At 45.0% G+C, this 15,545-nt stretch overlaps 1 protein-coding gene across 1 annotated transcript; it reads right to left on the bottom strand.

Moving 5' to 3' along the window:
* Nucleotides 1-105: 105 nt before the first annotated feature.
* On the bottom strand, nt 106-7,926 carry LOC106820714 (filaggrin-2-like). The gene is made up of 12 exons (XM_014825223.1): nt 7,787-7,926; nt 7,301-7,375; nt 6,678-7,062; nt 6,420-6,497; nt 5,967-6,326; nt 5,483-5,682; nt 4,525-4,727; nt 3,661-3,794; nt 3,051-3,132; nt 2,492-2,654; nt 1,145-1,370; nt 106-951 (listed from the first exon to the last, which is right to left on the bottom strand). Exons 2-12 carry the CDS (start codon nt 7,337-7,339, stop codon nt 743-745), a joined length of 2,079 nt encoding a protein of 692 aa, XP_014680709.1. The 5' UTR covers nt 7,340-7,375; nt 7,787-7,926; the 3' UTR covers nt 106-742.
* Nucleotides 7,927-15,545: the final 7,619 nt, after the last annotated feature.

Here is a 15,545-nt window from a genome sequence, read left to right as displayed (position 1 = left end):
ACACACACACACACACACACACACACACACACACACACACACAACACACACACACACACACACACACACACACACACACACACACACACTCACACATGTATACACACACGTATATATAAATGTGTGTGTGTGTATATATATATATATATATATATATATATCACGCTACACGTACAACGCGACTTGCAAGGCGCGCATCTTCTTAATCGTAATTCTTCTCGATGAATAAAAACTTGTATATTAAAAATATGGGCGGATTTAAATATCATGTCGTTAATGTTTCTCCCTCTCTCTTTCTCTATCTCTATCGGTGGGAGAGGTAACTGGAGTTTAGAGTTCATAGTACAGTTAAAGAACCTTGCCATGTATGAGTACTCGAACTATATTGAGAGCTATTTCGACAAGCGAACAAATGCACGCGTCTACTACCGTAATAAAAACCGAATAACGTTTCGCATGGCATAAACTCCGACTCGGACTCTAAAGTCCGAAGCCCGTCTCTAATGTGATTTCGGCTACAGGCGTCATGGCGTCTAACTGTTCACGTTATGTTAAACAGTGCGAATAGGCTCTTAATATAATTATATATATATATATATATTATATATATATATATACATATATATATATACTAATAGCTTCGCTAATTTCAGTTCGTTTGAGCAGCGCTGACGGGGGTGTGGTGGGGATATAGGGTGTAAGTAGTACGGTAGGCTTGGTAGAGTGGAGGTGGGATGAGCTGTTAGAGCTTCTCAGAGGCTTTTTGCTTCTCCATCATGATGTCGTCGACGGCGTCCGTCTCCGTGGTTCTGCGTGCGCGCATGTACATGGTGAGGCAGAGCAGCGCAGACACGAGTAAGATGCCGCCCATGATCGCCATGCCCCATGCGAAGCCAGCCCTCGTAATGCACATGCCCTGCTGAGTAGCAAACCGCCTGCCGAGTTCGAAACCTATAACAAATAACATATAATCTAACCATAATGTAGATGGCGCCAACCGTATGGGCTTGCCTATCCCTGCTCTCGGCATGCGCACATACATATATATTCGCATTCCCTCACACGCGTACACACGCGCACGCAAACACACACGCGCGAGAACATGCATGTCAATTAATGGATGAATGTTATGGTATACACGTACTGTCAGATAGAGGCTCCTCGCCAGGAAGTATCACCGTCAGTGCCCTAAACAGCTCTCTCTGGTCAACTGTCGATGAGTTAGTGGCGCTCGCTGCTGTACTGGTGGCATTGATTACTGGTGGCTCCACAGTGACCGAGCTGTTACCCGACACGGATCTCTTAAGCCGATTATTTTGACTGTAACCGTCATTGCTGCTCCCGTAGACATCGTTGCGGCACGACTGCTTCTGCAGGAACAAAACACTCGCGATAGTACATGAAGATCGCATTGATTTTTTCATCACTTAATAACGTAATGCGCTGTTTTGGACACGGGTTGCATGTTTGTGGGGTGGGTCGATATAGGTGTATTTTTGGTTGAAAACATTAGAGAGATTACAAAACTGCATTCTCGTTATAAACAGTCATAGTTGTTACTAGCATTAACAGTTTATCTATCATGAAAAATGGTAGTTTCCATATGCTGAGTTTATAGCTGTCCGGGGAGTTTGTATACTCTACTTTATCAAACTTCAGGCGGCACCAGTAGCTTTATACACACGCATTATACATCAATGCCAATTCGGTTCTGAAAAATGAGTGTGCTGACATCTGAACACATAACACGGATCCATTGGGTATACGCGGATAATGGGAATTATACGTATTAATACTAATGCTCCAGTGTGTACGTGTAAAATAAACGCAATGGATAGAAACATTCTTGGTGTCTGCCTGTCATATACATATAATATGGAGATGATGTATAGCAAGACATGAACTGAGCATCCATGTCGAATAGCGACACCTTACCGTCGTGATACCAGAGTGCGTTAATACCCTACAGCAACGTAAGTCTTTGCACATAGAGTAGGATAATTCTCTCCCAAGAAGATGAATAAATTAGATGTAGGATCATAGCACAGGTGCACGACCATGTTAATGCCATGGGTAAGATAGTTTCCATGGTGCACCAACCAACGAAAATACTCGACATATACGCAATTCTATGTATATAGCTATACGACAAAACTATGCAAGTCTTTGCGTTTGTCGTCGGATACTCTTCCCAGGGCATGATAATATTCTGCAGGGCACTTCATTCACTCATAAAAAAAACTATAATACTCTGGGGAAGGTGTGTCTCTGCATCTTGATTCAGATACGGGAATCTTCCCTATATGAAAGAAAAGGGGAAAAGAAAAAGAAATAAAGAAGAGGAAGAAGAAGAGGCAGAAGCAAAAGAAGATGATGGTGGTGGTGATGAAGAAGAAGAAAAAAAAAGAAGAAAAAAAAGAAGAAGAAGAGGAGTGCGAAGAAGAGGAAACGCAGTACATTTCTATCTGAGGCTGAGTGAAGAGTCGCTTACCGTCGAGCACTGTCCTGAGCAGACTTCAATGCTACACTGAAAGTATACGTTGTAGCGATCGGGGAACTTGAAAGCCTTGAACGTAGTGTAGATATTCTTCTCCGCGTTGTAACCACTTTCGCTTTGCTGCAGCTCACTAATGAAGTCCTTGTTTGTCGAACACCTGTATGAAAGCCGCAGACATGTTGACGTGTGATTGTTGTTGTACCGAAGCTAACTCGTTTCACGCAGGCATCATTGTTAGCTGATTATTGTATGCGTAATACACGGACCATGTCTATGTAGATTGCGCCTGGCAACATTCAAAGTCACATAAGACTCGTCTGCTATGTGTCTCGGTGGACTATATCGGTTTTGCAACCAGGAACTCTGATTAATATGTTGCTGTCGCTGTTGGCGCAGAATTAACAGGAATTACGGCAGCGCTAAAACCGCACCTGATCGCGCGCGTGAGCTAATAACATGCGTTTGAGACGATTGCAACAAAGAAATCAAAGATCATTTAATCTTTCTTTTTCGGTATCACCCGCAGCCTGGTGAAAAGAACTGGTTAGCGTACCCATCAGCGTCGATGAGAAGCACCTTGTAGTAACCCGTGCCGTCGTGAGCGAAACAGTTGGTTACTGACACGTCATGCTCGTCTGCATATAGATAAATTATATACATGATATACATATAGTAATTATATAGTGTAAAACTAAATGTAGAATTCTTCTTCTTTTTTCAACTATAACAACTGAATATCGTGCAACCTAAAAACTTTTCTACTATATATATATATTCGTATAGTACCATATATATATAATATATATATATATATATATATATATACGGTATTATACGAATAAAGCCAGCCAATCTATATTAGTTCTACGGCAAGGTTGGTACGGGCATGCGCATAGAACGTAGATGAAAGCAGTACTAGATATAGTATAAATATTATATATAGTATAAATATAAATATAAATTTAGAATAAATATAAAGTAAAATTCCCATAGGTTATGCCGCGTGCAAGCGCTCTGTAGTGTAACCGTGTTGTCTGAATACGACGGACGATTCGAGAGCCATCTAGCGAGCAACAACTTAATCTCCGAAAGTGAACATATCGTCTGCACGACGACGATATCATACTGGAGCTCATCGATTGTCGCTACGCTTGCGTACTTACACGATGGTTTGTAGTAAACGATTAGCGACGCGTACTGGCCCACGACTAGGCCCGTCGTCGGTGAACCAGACGGGTCGTGACCGTCTACGACCTTCAAATAGACGTTCGGCATTTCCTCCTTCGTGGCGCGAATTCTGGGGAAGCAGAAACAAAGCGTCAGCTAGTTTTCGCGATTTAGTCAAATTATAAGCTTTAACTAGTTTGTGTTGTGTAGTTTGTGTAACTAGTTATTTAGCGTTAATAATCCGCCCTCAGGTAATCACGTGATACTCCATTGGCGCTTGTTGCGCGTCATAAATTAAACGTTCGCACGATGTCGCCACCGGAAAGTATTTTCGCTAGCAGTAATGCCGATATGAATTAACGAAAAACGGACCCTGATCAATGGTCCTTCTTCTTTCTATCGCGACCTTTTGACGAGCAATTATTATATTTTTGTTGGACTACTTCCGCCTGTAAGCCCACATGCGTGCCTAACAAATACTGATTGGTGCGGGAATTATGCGCCATATCCGGTGTGAACAATGTGGATACCTGTTGAGCCTATAGCCAAATCGAACTATTTTTAAAGCTGCCTGACATCATGAACCTTGTACGGAAATGACAGTCTCAGTTAAAATTGCCATGGAGGTTGAGAATTTATACGTATTTAGAAATGGTGCATAAATCCTCAAAAGATTACCATATAGTAATATTAAATTATACAATAGCGTTACCCAATATCCCTTCACTCGAAACTAAAACAATCATTACAAGCTAATAAAACGACATTATTATTCAAATGTTATCAATAGAAGACCGTGCGTCGTTCCTACTAGAAAGGGACTATATAAAGGGACTCTAGTTCCTACACGCTAGACTTACGGTTGAGCGTCCTGGTTACCATAGCCACCGCGTCTGCCGCTATGTGTCTGCTGGGTTGGCTGGGGCTTTGCTTGATCTTCGATTGAACAGAAGATGGCGTATGCTCTGTCGGATGACTCTAGTACTCCATATCCTCCATTCTCCATCACAACTAATGTGTTATGATAGCTGTATGTCTGCGAATAGCTCGACTCGTAGCCACCCTAAACAAATAGCGGCGTCATGCACTTGCATACACATACAGGCCCGTAGCCGAGGGGGGGGGGTTCGGGGGGTTCGATACGAACGGAGCCGGAGGGGCACGTTAGGCATATATGGGAGTCGAAGGTGCGTGGCGCCCCGCCCGAAGCCGAAACGAGCCCCCAAGCAAAAAAATTTTTTTTTTTTTTAAATTTGCAAGAATTTCACCTGCAGTCGCCTCCATTTAGTGTAATAATTGCAAAATCTCCATCGGTGCTTGGCTCCCTCGCCTGGTCGCTTTCGCGCCGAGCAGGGCGGGTGTACAGGGGGGGGCCCAGGGAGTCCGGACCCCCCCCTTGCTCGCGCAGAAAAGGCATTGAGGGGGTATAATTTTAAAATTTTCTGGGGGAGGGCCCCAAGACCCCCCATCGCCGCGTGCTCCAACTATGGGTTAGCGGTTAGCCACCCTGGTACAAAATCCAGTACACGCCCCTGCCGAGCAAATTGCCAACATTGAAAAACGAACCCCCCCCCCCCAATAGAAAGCTGGCTACGGCCTGCACATACACACGGAAACGCGACGCACGGCAAACACGTACGCATGCGAATGCCCACACAAATATATCTGGATACATATGGGTGTGAAGTAAACATGCTTCCCTACATTTATTTGGCATATAGAGGACTCGAGAAAAGATGATATGCTGAAGTTATTTATATGAAGAAGATATTACATGTCGTTCTAGCACGCAGTAAGTGAATTAAGCCATGCGCTTACCTTCTTAACATCGACGCTCTCCTGTGTTCCGCATCCGTCCAGGGGTAGTGTAAAGCTGATGTGGTAGGATCCGTCTCCTTGCACTGAGCACATGTATATACCGTAGTAGCCCTTAGCGAACACCTTGCCGTAGAAGCTCTGCTTAAATGTCAGCTCCACCGTGAATGTTTTGGCGTCGCTATCGCATTTTGTTTTTATATCTAGAATTGTCAAACGTTACAAATTAGTAAACAAGTAACGAAACAAGCAACATCGCGCTCGTAATCAATCGTACCTGCTATGGCGGAAGTAAAGTAAGAAGTTAATAGAAACATGTTTATCGTCAAGATCTAGCTCTATTGCCCTGATCACACTGTACGGTGCGGAAACAAACAAACAGCTCGGTAGCAGGCATGAATGCCCCCTTATTCTCATCGCTATCTAAATACATCTGTTGCTTCTAGTTGGGGATATTTTTTACACGGAACCCCTGCCGTGCACTCACCTACGACCTCATTTCCGTAGCTGCTCGACCGCTGTCCCTTTTGGCTGTTGTCGACAACATTACCGCCCTGGATTTCATGGCCGATGTTCTGGCTGCCGTAACCGCTGCTACCGTAACCGCTGTTACCGTAGGCGCCACCGCCGTTGCTGCCGTAACCGCTGCTACCGTAACCGCTGTTACCGTAGTCGCCACCGCCGTTGCTGCCGTAACCGCTGCTACCGTAACCGCTGCTGCCGTAACCGTCGTTACCGTAACTACTGTAGTCACTTTGGCCGATGTCGCTGCCGCCGTAGCCACTGTTGCCGCCGCCACCGCCGCCGTAGTCACCACCGCCACCGCCGCCGTAGTCACCGCCGCTGTATTCACCGCCGCCGTAATCACCGCCACCGTAGCTGATTATTTCCTCGCCGCCGTAGCTGATGTCCTGGCTGCCGTGGCCACCGCCGCCATCGCCACCGCCGCCGTAGCCACCACCGCCATAGCCACCGCCGCCGTGGCCACCGCCGCCATCGCCACCGCCGCCGTAGTCACCGCCACCATAGCCACCGCCGCCGTGACCACCGCGGCCAGAGCCACCGCGGCCATAGCCACCGCCGCCGTGGCCACCGCGGCCATAGCCACCGCGGCCATAGCCACCGCCGCCATCGCCACCGCCGCCGTGGCCACCGCCGCCATAGCCACCGCCGCCATAGCCACCGCCGCCATCGCCACCGCCGCCGTGGCCACCGCGGCCATAGCCACCGCGGCCATAGCCACCGCCGCCGTAGCTTCCGTCCTCGCCTCCGTAGCCGCCTTCGTTATGACCACCGTCGCCACCACCATGGCCGCTTCCGTGGTCGCCCCCGTAGCCCCCTCCCTTACTCTGCCCGCAGTCGTAGCCGTAGCAAGGGCTGGGTGTGTGGAACACGAAGTGATCCGTGTACGTGCTTTCGTATAGATCCTCGTACGGTATCGTGTGACGCTTGAAGTAGACGTACGGACTGTGCGTCGTCGTTGTGTGCTTGTGTAGGTAGCCGTAGTAGTACGAGGGTGCGTAGCCGTAACCGCCTTGTCCGCCATGGCTACCGTGGCCACCGGCGGCGAAACCCTGCCCCGTCTGACGATGGAGAGATCGTAAGCGCGAGAAATAATACAACATAAAATTGTACAAATTTGCGAATACATTTTTATCATTACCTTTCGGTCAAGCGTCGAAATGATTTTTTTAGATAATCATGCAGTCTGATGGATGAGCATCTATTTGTTCAAGGTATTTAACTAGTTTTCACGATAAAGCTCTTGGTTTATTAGTGAGAACTCTCGGTGTACTAACGATATGTTGTTTATATACTCACCACGCAACAGAGTAGAAGAAGCGCGAGCGTACTCGTCATGTCTCCGTTTACTCAGTTGCTTCCTTCCAATTATTTCTGTAAACAACAAGGCAACAATGATTACTATGCGTGCGAAATTGAAACGGTACGTACCCTCACTGCAGACCGCCACGATAGATGATTATTATGTCTGGACTCGTTTCCGATTTCCCACTTTCTAATTATTTGTCATTAACTTCGAACGCGTCAATTTGTCACGTGTCATCATTTCGGCACGTGACAATTCGGCGCGATGACTCAGTCACTGTCGTACAGGTGATATACTATATCCCCGTGCTTCGAAGAATAGCCACTTCCGTACTTGAGGCACACGTCGGAATCCGTTGCGTCTTGTAGCGAGTAAATAGCGGGTACGCTTATATGCGTGAGCACGATATTCCTACTCCTATAAGTATGAACACACGCATGCACACGAATGCAGTCTCATCATCACCTGCCACTTCTTACTGTGGAAGCCGATCTCAGTTCCAATGTCCCTGTATGATGCTAAGCGATAAATGTTGTTCGTCTAGATTCTATCTTTGTAGGAAGTCAATCTTTGTGCAGCTGTGATTACGGCTGGACCGTTGTCTGACCGACTCGCTCGTTCGACCGTCTGATGAGGCACTAGCATCGAACTAATTTTCATCAGCATGTCGTCATGTATCCCCCCACCTGCGAACCAGCCCATTACCTCGCTTGTTCCAGTTTGCGAGCTCACGCCGAGTTAAATCCCGGTTATGCTGACATTTGCCTTGCTCCATCAGCCACTGCAGAACTAAACCGACGGCTTTGATGAGGCATTAGAGAAGATAATTACTTGCTCTCGACCATGTTGGCTGCGATGTGCCAGTCGGGGACTAGCCGTGTGCCCAGCATACAGACAATGAAGGTCTTGTAACGTTGCGGGTTCCCCCTTGTGTTGCCCCTTTATTCATTATGAAACGACAACGATTTCTTTTGATAGTGCCTTGTAGGAATCGACGTTGACCTGTGGCAGGTAATGAGTTTGGGGTTGTTGGTGGCGTAGTAGTATTGATGTTCTAACCTGGTTTATGAATCGTAAATCGCTTGGCACAAATTAACAAGAAGTACACACATTTCACAGTTTTGCGGCATAGTGCGCAGTGTGCCATGAGATGAGAGAGACAAAAATAATACACGAAGAAGGAAAAGAAATACACATAGTGGAAAAGATTTTTTTTTAAAGACACGATCGAGATCGATGTAATTTTAGTGTATGGAATCATCAGGCAAACAATGTCTAATGGTAAACTGTTGAAAAACCCATTATTACGGGATATAACTCGCAAACTTCAACCTTTTCTTCAACTTCAACTTGTCTAATACCACATATACTCAGCAAATGCTATCAGGTTATCTGCCAGCCGAGAGCCGGTCCTTATTCCGCAAGGACGTCCGCCGTAAAATTACACAAACCTTCGCCTAACATCCACGTCATTATATCGTAGTCAACTTTTATGTGCAAAAAACTCCTCTACAATAGGGAACGAGAAACAGGGGCAGACAGAAAGAGGTGGAGGGAGGTAAAGAAGAAGGAAGAGAGAGGTGAGGAGAGACAGATAGCAACAGGCAGACAGAGATAGAGAGAAAGAGAGCGAGAGAAAGAGAGAGAGAGAGAGAGAGAGCGACCGGCAGATACAGAAGTAGAGCTAGAGACGGAGAGGGTTGTACAGAGAGAAACAGAGACGGGGAGTGAGAGCGCGCGAGTCCCAACAAACATTATTATGTCGTAGTGACTTGATTGCTGCACTTAATTATTACTTCCTGCGTGTAAGCACGGTGCATTTACTATAATATGATGTGATACTCGTGATTACCGACTCGCTATCAATAGACACAAATCACGCCACACCTCCGCAACGGTTATTGTAGAGTAGACAGAAGTCGAATTGTGCGCCGAGCTTTGCATGAACCGCACTTATTGTACCGGATTACCTAATCTCTTCCGCTATCGGAAGGCTGCTTAAACGTTGCTCGCGTACGTGATACCGAAAAAATGCAGAAATCAATATCTAATCTGTGAAATCTAACTAGGAAGTAAAGAAAATACGCGCGACATTACTTTCGTTGGTGAGAGCGCCTGCGATTAAATACAGACGAAGCGTAGGGCGCGGGACGTCACAAACGTATCGCGCGCTCCGCTGTGCGTGTCGATAAACTTGCACCAAAGGCATTATGGATAATGGACTAGAAATAAAGTTACACGATACTTGATCTCTGCTCGCGTCTGTAACAGGCCACGAGACGGGCAATGGTATACCCGCAGTTCTCGCGCTACGTCCGCCATCCGTGAGAAGGGGGAAGGTGGAAAAGAGTAAAACTACACTCTTTATTATAACTCAATTCATGATAAATATATATGCAATACTTGTTATTTTATTCTAAAAAATGACACGTTCGAATACAGTTCGAACACCACCGGGTAATATGTTGTGTACACGTGATGATAGCTAACAATCTATCTGAGAGGATCGACATTTACCTATTAATAAATGTAGCGTCATTCCACATCACGCGCCGATCAGAGAGGCAAATAAATAATCGGTAAATATATGGTGCGATGAAATTTTAAAAGCAATTATTGACATGAAGTAAAAGACTGATTATTGTGAAAACGCCTTTGTAGATGGAATCCGTTGTACGATGTTACCTATTATATTTTCTCATGTATTATATATTGTATATTTTCTTTCTCCGAAACTATATATATGAATAATGTAATAATATATATATATATATATATGAAGAGCTTATTTGCAAAACTGCCTATGTCCATTTTGGAGAAATGAGAGAAAACGACAAAAACAACTATTTTACAATCATTTACATTGTTTTCCGCATTGGTTAAAATTTGCTGATAGATATAGGCTATTTTGCAACTAAAGGTTTTTGGATGTAAGCTAAACATGATTTATAATGGGTCTTTTAAGCATGATGTAGGCCGTTTTTCAAGGCTAATCATGGACTTATTTTGCTATAATCTCGAATCCAATTAGGTTGTACTAGAATGTAGAAATAATACGGAAATCTGCATGACTATAAGAGCGACCTTAATTATCATGCGATGAAGTTCTTTCCTTCTTAGCTACTTCCTGACTAGGATGAGAGCTTTTGCGGGCATGTGTGTCGATATAACTGTGTCACGAGCGTAACTCTTCCTAGGACGAACAGATCTTGGAACGCGAGCGCGATTAACTACAGAACTACGCGAAATTACCGGCAGCAATTTGATAGTGGGACCGGTACTTAGACAAACACGATGAGCAGGTGAAAAAGCGACCCGCTCGCGTCGCTCTAGCGACCGGTTCAGAAAGCACCCGGATAGGCAAACATTGTCGGAGCTCATGCGTACGCGACACGATGTCACACTCCCGACCGATATCATGTGCACGTAAGCCGCTTGTCAGCCCTCGCAAGGTATGCTAACGTGTTGCCGCACTTTATAAGCATTTACACGAAGATCTAAGTATTGAGATAGAGAGAGATAGAGAGAGAGAGAGAGAGAGAGAGAGAGAAAGAGAGAGAAAAAAATTGCACGACTCAGAACAAGCGACGTTTGACAGTTGAGACGCACTCTCACACGGCGTCTATGAACGGATCGCATTGTGCTCATCAATTTAATGCTAATGTCGTTGATCTAGTTTTGCGATGCTAACAAGCCGGGGTTTGTAGTGATACGCATAGCGGCGAAGTGGGAAATGTAGCGACCTAGCCCTGCTATCGATAATTTATCTGGGTTAGTCTCTAATGTTCATCACAGACACGCGGAACCGTTTCCGGGTCGTTGTTTTTGCAATAACCCCGACTCGGGTGGCACCCCGAATCAGATCGCGTTCGCAACTACGCGACTAACCCGTGGAGTAATTACTGAGCTTACTGAACGATTTAATCCTTTGCCGAATTTAGACACCGAGCGAACCACCGATCTGCAACGAACCACGCGGTACACGCACATATATTGGCTTATGCAATTGGACATAGCTTGTTGCATTTGCACGCTCCAAAAATAAGCGTAGATCGAGGCATGTACTTTTATGATCATACACGATATACGAAGTATCAAAACTAATAACCTCGGTTATTGTCCTGCTGGGAAATTATCGATACGCGCTGAAGGTTGCATTGAGAATATTCGACCCGTGACTTTCACCGATAAACTCCCGAACAACTAACTACAGGTCGATCGATCAAGTTTCCCTGATATCAAATTTTTCTACACGATGCTATTAAGTAATGAGTGACATCATGATGCACCGTTTTATCTAACGTAAATTACTGAGTAAAAATTAAACGACAATTATAACGATTGAATATTCGAAATCAAATGCACTCGATCTTAAAGCAAAGCTTCGCAATTATTTCATTTTCCAGGTCTCATTACACGACGTTTCTAAAGACATCATGTAATAAGTGGTAGCTTGCAGGTGCATTAATACGAGGTCCGCGAACTCTAAAGACGTGGGAGAAAACTCCAAATATGCTCAGTAACAATCCCTCTGTGCGGGCGCGCAAGTTATGTCGCGTCGCAGCAGGCGACGTAACGGGATGTTACGACTCACAGACTCTGTACGGATAATTGCTGTTGTGAACGGTTATGCCTCCGTGCATAACCGTACCGAGAAATTCGAACCACGAGGTCGACAATTTACACGCTGAACTGCATTAGTTACGGGCGGAACAGTTTCCTTTTTTGATTGATCATAAGTTTGCAAGAGGTGAGTTCGAGGGCGCGAGCATTTTGGGTTGCGGTTCTAAATCGGTGGTCGCAACATTGAATAATGAGGATGACACGTTCATAACTACAAAACAATTACGTTTATCAACAAGCAGACCGTATATGCTGCGCAAGTATAACTTATGATTAACTAAAGTTATTACATAATCTCACTCTCTCTCCGTGCCAATATTATCTACTATCGCGCCTCGCTGACGTTGTGTGTGTGTGTGTGTGTGTGTGTGTGTGTGTGTGTGTGTGTGTGTGTGTGTGTGCGTGTGTGGTATATAATTATATATATATTGTGATGTGTGTGTGTGTGTGTGTGGTGTGGTGTGTGTGTGTGTGTGTGTGCTGGTGGGGGTGTAATCATATATGTGTGTTGTGTGTGTGTGTGTGTGTGTGGTGTGTGTGTGTGTGTGTGTGGTGTGTTGTGTGTTGTGTGTGTGTGTGTCATGCATGTTTGTGTGTCTATCCGCGTGCGTGGCGAGCAATGCGTACACGTATAATATATATATAATATATATATATATATATATATATTACGGGACATATGTGAGGAAAGAGGCCTGGACAGCCTCGTACGGAAGTAGCAGCTCAACTGAGGTAGCCACCGGGATTTTAGCTTGATGTTTGTTGTTGCCCTATAAATGTATATATCAAAAAGTGTTCGGTTAAGAAATTTGCTACATCGAAGTATAGCAATGAAGCGACTAAGTTTCGACTTGTGGTAGTCTTCGTCAGGTTATTGCTAACTCCTATTTACGGGCTGAAAAAACTGTGTTCTTCAGGCGTGTCTTCTCGCTCCCTTAAAATATAACCCTAGTGTCCTGTATAAGAGGGGGCGCCAATAGGGGCGCCGAGGGAGGCGCTAGGTGTTCAGGGGAGCGACTAAAAGTGTGTGTGTGGTGGTGTGTGTGTGTGTGTGTGTGTGTGTTGTGTGTGTGTGTGTGTGGTGTGTGTGTGTGTGGTGTGGTGTGTGCGTGTGTGTTGTGTATATATATTATATAATATAATATATATATATTTTGGTGTCTGTGTGTGTGTGTGTGTGCTGGTGAAAAAATGAAAAAATATAATTGCTCACAAATGGAGTGAGATAGAATTGGATTGCGCACTGCAAATGTAGAATATTTGAAACTCTGATCACCATGTTGCCGCGGTTACGCTTCTTTTTTGTGTGTCGCTGAATAAGCGGCGCGCGCAATACAATCATCGTCATCTCAAAACACAGATAAGAAGACGCTGGGAAAGTGCAACAATGCGGGCCCCGTGGCGCAACGCAGTCAACTGTCACATTAAACACTCCGTCTGTAGCCCTGGGCTGAAGTGTTTTGCGGTAACTTATCAGATCGTGCGCTTTGAGTGCGACCACTCGTCGTTGTAGATCTAATCTGTAGTCGTTAGTTTCAAACAATTAAAACAAAATAGTTTCTAATGGTATATGAAACATGAAACATTTTTATGTAAGCGTAATTATACACCTAATTAGCTGAAAATAACGCTAGAACTAGATAACTCTCCTTTACAGGGTAAGTTACAAGGGCCGGCGTTAGCGGATGAAACATAGATATACGTTGACGCCTAGAAACGATTATAATTTTACGGTAATAATATGCATATACGTTTGCGGTGAACTGCTGCGTGGTCGGCGCCGCGTGGAGCAAATCAACGACCGTTTATTGCAATAACAATGACAAAATCAAACGGTTAACTACTTATACCGCTGCCGAACACACGTTTCATCATTAGCACTGTTGTCGGGATCATACCTCCGTGCCTTCGCGTAACCAGAGCCGCGCGCCGCACAAGCCCTAGCAAAAATCGACAGCTTTCGCACAAGACATAACTCATAACTGGTTGGCCGGAGCTATTTTTCATTGTGATAAGCCTATGATGCCTAGATTTACTTGCTGGATTTTATATCACGAAATCAGTGCGACGAATTTCGCCAACATACTAAAATTCCGCGAAGTCAGGGGATGCTCAGCGAGTAACTGCATCGTCAAATCATCGGTACAAGTGCGGAAATAACAAAAATGATAATAAACATATTTCAGTGCGAAGTTGAACACGAAAGTAGATCGTTGGTGACATGAGTTATTGCCCTACTAAGATCGCTTTAACCAATCTCATCTCTCTCTTTTATTTTCTCTCTCTCTGTGGCGTTGTGTTGTCGTGGTGTGTGTGGTGTGTGTGTGTGTGGTGTGTGTGTTGTGTTGTTGTGTGTGTGTTGTGTGTGTGGTGTGGTGTGTGTGTGTGTGTTGTGCGTGTGTGTGTGTGTGCGGGACGGTGTTGTGTGTGGGGGAGGGGGGGGAGGAGGGCTGTGTGTGTGTGGCATCGTGTGTGTGTAGTGTGTGTAGTGTGTGTGTGTAGTGTGTGTGTGTTCCGCGCGGGAGGGGGGCATGTGTGTGTGTGTGTGTGTGTGTGTGTGGTGTGTGTGGTGTGTGTGTGTGTATGTGTGTGTGTGTGTGTGTGTGTGTGTGTGGTTGTGTGTGTGTATGTGTGTGTGTGTGGTGTGTGCGTGTGTGCGTGTGTGTGTGTAGTGCGATGCGTAGTATGCGCATGCAATGTTTGTATGTGTCTCCGCGTGCGTGCGAGCATGCATGCACGTATATTTATATATATAATATGTGTGTTGTGTGTGTGTGTGTGTGGTGTGGTGTGTGTGTGTGTGTGGTGTGTGTGTGTGTTGTGGTGTGTGTGTGGTGTGTGTGTGTGGGTGTGGGTGGTGTGTGTAGTGTGTGTTGGACAAATCCCACAAAGATAGTCTCCGTATGTATGGGCTAAATGAGAAGAAAATCGTGTATTATTGTGTTTAATGCAATATTAAGATTATTCGGCACTCAACGCGTGCAATAACAATGTACTCGTTCCGAGCGCGATTATTCCACGTATTTCATGCATACACTTGTGTAGACCATGTTACAGAAAGGAATTTAACATAAATCAGTCCAATCATGCCATTTGTTCAGAACAGCATCAACCTGACAGTTGACCTCATACTATATCAGGCAGCACACACACAAGGCACTTGGAACGGTGTCTATAATGAAATAGTATATATAAATTCCTTATATCTTGTTACAGGCGGCGTAGCGTGCGGCTGTACTTGAGTGTTGCAGAGCATCATTTGTAACAGGCATTTACGGAGAGTTAATCGGCAAATAATAAGGCAGAAAGAGAGTAAGAAACATTGCTTTTGTAGTAAATACATTTCGTGTTAATATTAACCAATTTTATTGAAACGTCCAAGTGCCCTGTGCAACACACACACACACACACACACACACACAGCACAACACAACACACACACACACACACCACACAACACACAACACAAAACACAAATATATAATAATATATAATATAATGACACACACACGCGACACACACACACACTACACACACACACACACACACACACACACACACACACACACACACACACACACGACAAACACACACACACACACACAACATACACAC

This window comes from Priapulus caudatus, unplaced genomic scaffold, assembly GCF_000485595.1.
Source record: "Priapulus caudatus unplaced genomic scaffold, Priapulus_caudatus-5.0.1 Scaffold44, whole genome shotgun sequence".
Classification (NCBI taxonomy): Eukaryota; Metazoa; Priapulida; class Priapulimorpha; order Priapulimorphida; family Priapulidae; genus Priapulus; species Priapulus caudatus.
This window is presented reverse-complemented; position numbering and strand designations above follow the sequence as displayed.